The sequence below is a fragment of the Anas acuta genome, chromosome 20 (genome assembly GCF_963932015.1).
Source record: "Anas acuta chromosome 20, bAnaAcu1.1, whole genome shotgun sequence".
Classification (NCBI taxonomy): Eukaryota; Metazoa; Chordata; class Aves; order Anseriformes; family Anatidae; genus Anas; species Anas acuta.
Window position 1 is genome coordinate 1,980,470 of NC_088998.1, and position 6,000 is coordinate 1,986,469.

The following is a 6,000-nucleotide window of genomic DNA, read 5'->3' on the forward strand; positions in this document are numbered from 1 at the left end:
TGGTTAGGTTAGCTCATCTCTGAGCTGAAGTGTTTGGCTGATGGTGTGCTGAACGGGGCAATCAGGCCTTCATCCTGCCTGATGCTCCTGGGGGGCTTGGCAGTGTAAAGGGGCAAGGCTGCTCGGGGCTGGAGCTGCCGTGAGCCCCAGATTCTGTCTCAAGGGGAGCAAAGGAAGGTGATGCTCAGGGAGTGCGGGTGAGAGCACCACCCGCTGTCCTTGGGTACCTGGAGTTACTGTGAGAGGGGCGTGAGAAGGGACAGCCCTCTCCTGGTTCTTAGTATCAGTGTAAAGACCTGTTAAATGCTGAACAGTGCTGATAAAATCAAGGGATTTGGGTTTAATTGCAGTCAGTTTTATTGGAGCTGTAAACTACAAACGGTTGTTTGTGCTATCTCTTGCTGTTCAGGTGAGTGTCTGGTTTCTCCAGTGTGTTTTTATCAAAGATTGTCAGCGATACTTTTAGTATAAGCTAATGATGATTCTCTGAACCAAAGGAAAAAAATTGACCAAATGTCTTGAATCCTAATGTTCTAGCAGTTGGGTGTAGTTATCGTGTTAGAAGAAAATGCTGTGGAACAGACTGTGCTGTTGTCTTCAGCATGGAGCAGATGCTATTGACTGTTCCCAAAAGAAATACTTAATCAAGAAGCCAGTTTAAACAGAAACCACTTTTTTCACTACTGAGCTGAAAAACAGGTATTTCTTCAGCAACTGAAAGTGCATGTGAATTAACTCATGAAAATGTCAGAAAACAGTCTAAATGAAGAAAAAAAAAGTCTGCCATTTTTAAGGCATTTAATTGCATTCTGGAATTGCCACAACCTGTGCAAATGACAGGTGGCCCTCTGCAGCTCGCTTCGCTTTGCTGTGCGCACACACCGGCTTCGTGCTTGCTTGGGAGGGGGCTCAGCAGCGGCTGCGCTGCGTGGTGCGTCAGGACCCGCCATGGGTGCCCGCCCCGGTGCTGTTTGTCACTGTCAGGTATGGAATCGGTGTGGGAGAGTCGATCCCGTCAGTGAGTGGCTCGTGGTGTCTGCTGGAGATGCTGTGGAAGATGCGGTGACTGCGCTGATGTGTCGGGGCTTTGGTGCTCAGGCGCTCGGTGTCGTGTCCCGCTGCTGGCGGTGTCCTGCCCGACAGCGGGGGCGAGGGCTGGAAGCTTTGCTGCAGCATGGACCTGCTGAGAAAACTGCAGCAGAACACAGGGAGGTGGATGTGCTGGGAGGGGGAAAGCAGGCAGCAACAGTCAGTGAGGACAGGTTGAATGTGACAAAGTTCAAAAGTTTATTCCAAGTGAACAGGAATTTGTGTTACAACTGATATCCTAGTGAGGCTGACAGGAAGGCAAGGAGAGATGAAGACAGAAATCTGAAGATTCAGCCTGCTGGAGCGAGGGACATAGGTGGCAGGGGTGCTGGTAGCATCGCCGAGCACCCGGCTTTGCCAGGTTGCATTTAATTTATCGCTGGCACCAGCAGTTCTTGGCATGCTGATGTCCGGCCTTTCAGAGATAAGAAACATGATTATCGTGTACTTGGTAAAATTGTGACTGAGGGATCGAATCTGCTGCCACCTTTCACCTCATGTCTGAGATCTCCGTGCATCTCCGTGATGCATCATGGCCAAAAGCCTTTTGCTGGGTTTCTCCTTTAACCTGACCTTATCCTACTGGCTGCGTACAGCTCTTCGACCACGGCAACCGGGCTGGGCAAAGGATGAGAGGACCCCACACGTTCAGTCTGCTAGAAACTGCTTGATGTCCCCTACCGTGCACTGCAGGCAGTTCGGCCCCCCCTCGGCACCCCTTGCTTTTAGCAGTGGTGATGCCATTGTCGAGGTGGTATTTGGAAGAAAGGTGATGGCTTTTGTTGTTTAACTCGAGCACAGAAGCTGCTGTTCAGGACTGAAGCAGAAGCAATGCTGCTCAGTTAGATGAAGGCACAGGTCAGGTTTTTGAGCTTCCCCTGATTATGTTAATCCGCGAGATTGCCAGAGAAAGCAAGCGATTGTTCCCTGTGGGGAGGAGGGGAATGTAAATGTCACCGTTCCCTGTGGACCAGAGATCGTCAGACACATAATTATCACTCTGCGGTGGCGAGCGTTTGGCACCAGAAGAGCTTGTCGTATGTCTGCAAGTCCGTGTTTCCAGCGGACACAGCCACAGCCGTGTCCAGGAGTTAGGATGTGTAGCTCCTAGCCATGTCCTCTGAAGGTATTTCACAGGCCTGGGCTGGGCTGACCAGCGAGAGGCGGCGACTCTGTGAGCAGCATCTCCCCCTGACAGCACCCCCTAGACTCACGAGGGCAGTTTGGCTCTCGCTGCTTTTGCTGCAGGCTCTTTAGATCGTGGAGGGCCGCAGGACACAGCTCGCACACAGGACACGGTTTGAAGCTTGTTCTGTGATCCGGCTGGAGATGTGATGGATATTTGGGCAGTCCCAGCTCACTGAGCTGCTCAGGGCTGGCCAGCCCTCACCCTGCGCTGCGCCAGTGCTCAGCAGACACGGCTGTCATTCCTCTTCCAGCTTTCTCTGCCTCTCTGAATGCCTATTTACCAGTGTTTTTTTCTCTCTTCTGTCTTTAGATGAATCAGACTACCAGACTGAGTATGAAGAAGAAGTTCTGGACAGCCAGAAGGACGATTATGTGAATTTCATAAGCAGCCAGGTTGATGAAGACTCTGACTCGGTACGTGCTGCCCTGGCAATAGGCTGTGCGGTGGGTACGAGGTCGAGGTGTCAGGAAGGATTGCTCAGAGAAGCACGGAGGGGAGTGCTGAGGAAGACTGTGCAGCAGCTTTTCTGTGCAGTTCAGGCACTGAAGGGCACGTGCTGTTCAGGTGGGCAGTCTGCAGCGGTGCCATGTGGGGTAAACATGGCCACATTGTGTGAAGAGCCCAGGGCTTTGTGGGTTTGGTCTCAAGGTGGGTCAGGGCTGGGACACATCAGGCACGAGGAGGTTGAGGGAGCTGCTTCCTTCAGCTTGGAAGAGAAGAGGCCGAGAGGGGACCTGCCTGCTGTCTTCAGCTGTCTGGAACTGGGTGCTTAAAGAGAAGACGCTGTCAGAGATGCACTGCACAAAGACAGGAGGAGGTGGCAGGTGCAGCTTGCATGCAGTCAGGATTTCCCTTCCTGCAAGGAAAGGTGTCACGAAAACCACAGCTGGGTGTTGCAGTGGGGTGTGCAGAGATGGTGGAAACCCCAGCCTTGTCAATACCCAAAAATGAAATAGAAAAGGCCCTGAATGACCTGATCTGGCATTAGTTAACCCTGAGTAGAACAGAAAATTGTATTATATTTCCCAAAAGTCCCAAACAACCAAAGTTATTTGATTGTGTGGGAGCTCAGGTCCACCCTGAGGAAAACCCGCACTGTGAGGCCAGGCAGTTGATGTTGCCTACAGCCTGAAGGGTCGTACTCCTGCCCTTCTTACTCCAGCTAGAGTAGCCAGCAGGTTTAAAAGCTGAAGCTGCCTGTCATGTTGGAGATGAACTGTTTTTTCAGTGGGAACATGTGAGTAGTTTGGGAAGGCTCCTAGCCTGGGCAGCTGCCAGTGTGAGGATGTAAATGGCTTTGGTATTCTGAGTGGGGAGCTGGAGCGATGGTGTACAGATTTTTGTTTGCTGGGGTGATCTCTAGTGGGTAATGCCTGATGGACAAAAGAAGAGATGAGGGGAAGAGGACAGACTTTATCCAGCTCAGGGAGGACACTGAAGAACGAGCTTGTGTTTTTTTTCTCTTCTTTAGGATGAAGATATGCAGATAAGAAAGCGCAAGAATCTCCCAGACCTGGACTGCCAGGCAAGAAGCACGGGAGAGCTGGGGTAGCGCTCAGAAGACTGACAGCTACATCCCGTCCATACTGCCACTTTTATTTATATGTATTTAAAAAAAGAAAGCAACTTCTAGTTGACATTAAGTAAGCTTTCGTCCTTCTCCAGGCAGGGTATGAGGCATTCAGCTGCCAGCACTAAGCACAAATATCTGCATCGTGCCCAAGTCCTGGTGCCACTTGGACCTCTGTGAGGGGTGGCTGCCTTGTGCCGTGCTCCTTTGTACGGGTGCCAGAACGAGCGGCTGTTTGTTAATCACTCTGAGACTGACAAAGTAGAAACGTGGTGGGAACGTGCAGTCAAACGCTGCCTTGATTTTTGCTGCGGTATGTTCTAGTTACTGTTTTTACTGTGAAGGCCCAAAGAATAACTGGACGTCATCCAGCAATGTACTGAAGTCTGTTGCTGAGAAGGCTCCATGCAGCAGCGTTAGAGAGAGGAAGGGATTTTGTGGATCACAGCATCATTGCTTTCTTTTCATATGAATCAGGTAACTGTGTAATCAACTCCTCGGTGACTTTTGATCAGGTACTTGTGAGCAGAGCTTTGACAGGAGCCAGTCTGAATGTATTTAACTTGAAATCTGAAGCCAAGAAATCAATTGACATGAACACTAGCTATCTAGCCTGTATCCTCAAGCCATCAGCAGAACATTTACTGACAAATCATAGTGCTGACATTTGCCAGTGAACTCTGGAGCCACTACTCGGCTGTATTTGCCCTGAAAAAATAAAAGGTATTGTACTGAATTGAAATATCTGTGTGGTTGTTGCCAAGTTTCTCTTTGTGGGACCCAATGCTGGGTAAATTTATGCTGTTTATTGACAACTGGTTTTGAGCACAGAAAACTGCTTGAACTTGAAGAAAGTGTAGCCACAGTTTCTTCCATGGGATGTTCTCTCAACTTGTGAGTGGATGCAGAAGTCCCACGGAATGTAGCAACAACCTAAAGAACCCAACTTGCCTCTGCTCATGTCTGACTTGCAAAGAAATGTGTTTGTTTGTTTTTTTTTTTGTTTGGTTTGGTTTGATTTTGGTTTTTAATTTCTAACTCCAGCGAGACTCACTCGCTATATTAAGTACTGGGAAGAAATCTCCAGTGCTCTCCCCACACCCTCCCCCCGAGGCCTGCAGCAATCAGTGTGAGTTGGGCCATGTTCAGATGTCCCTTGGTGCTTGCTCTTCTTGTCCCACATCTGTCGTTGCTGATAGCTTCACTTGGCTGGATAAATTAAGCTAATTCTTGCTTTATGTGAACTCTTCAGCTCAGTGCTAGCTCTAGGTGCTGTTGCCTTGAGGGGATTTGTCATCCAACCAGAGCACTACTGACAGTCCTGAAAGCTGCCTCCTGTGCTGAGCTGTCCTGGCCCTCTGATGTGCATCAGCCTGGGGCCAGAAAAGTTTGGTGGCTCCACCGAGGACAGCCGTGGTCGTAATTGCTGTGAGTGTGACCTGTGCTCTGTGCTTCAGCTTCTTCCCATGTGCTGCCTCCTGTTCTCCATCACAGCCGTGAACATGCAGCGTTTGCCCAGGGAAGCTTTTCCTCTAACACAAGATGGTATTTTTGAGTGTCGGATCCCCAGGTCAGCATTTTGGGCAGAGGGATGTGTCTCCTCCATTGAAGCCACCCAAAGCCAGCCTGGCTCCACCCCCAGACCCGCTCAGAAGTGGAAGTGAGAGAGCCCTTCCCTGCAAGGATCGTCTGGGTCTGTCATGCACATTTTGGTTAATGCAATTTTACAGAAAATGTTGCAGTTGACAGAGCTTCTTTCCTGCTATTGAAAGAAATTAATTATTTCAAATAAAACTCTAAAATGGCTTTTGAAGTAGAGGTAACGCTGCCGGCAGCCAGGTTGCCTGTTGAGCTGGAGATACTTAATTTTGGTTGAGATGAGTGGGGTGTATCACAGGGAAGGCTCGTAAGCTGGTGGCAAGCCTTGGGCAGAATGGGAGTGAGTGCACATGAGAGCCCTTGGAGCTTTTTTAGATGTCGTGTGCTTTGGAACCGCAGAGCTGCTCGGAGCAGTGGGAGAGGAGCACGTCTCGCTCAGCAGCAGTAGCAGCACAACTGAGTTTTGTTTTTCTTTTGATGGGATGCAAAACAGATGCAAGTCCCTCCAACATTGGTATTTATGGGTGGTTACAGCAGAGGAACCTCTCCCTGG

The 6,000-nt window shown here is 49.8% G+C and overlaps 1 protein-coding gene across 1 annotated transcript in view; it reads left to right on the forward strand.

Annotated features, from left to right (window-relative positions):
- The window catches only part of PNPLA7 (patatin like phospholipase domain containing 7), a 125,195-nt gene extending 120,605 nt beyond the window's left edge, over positions 1 to 4,590 (forward strand). Inside the window, exons 35-36 of the mRNA XM_068657334.1 lie at positions 2,588 to 2,691; positions 3,750 to 4,590. Coding sequence (XP_068513435.1) covers positions 2,588 to 2,691; positions 3,750 to 3,830 — 185 coding nt within the window. The 3' untranslated portion in view covers positions 3,831 to 4,590. The remainder of the gene's footprint in view (positions 1 to 2,587; positions 2,692 to 3,749) is intronic.
- The last annotated feature ends 1,410 nt before the right edge of the window (positions 4,591 to 6,000 follow it).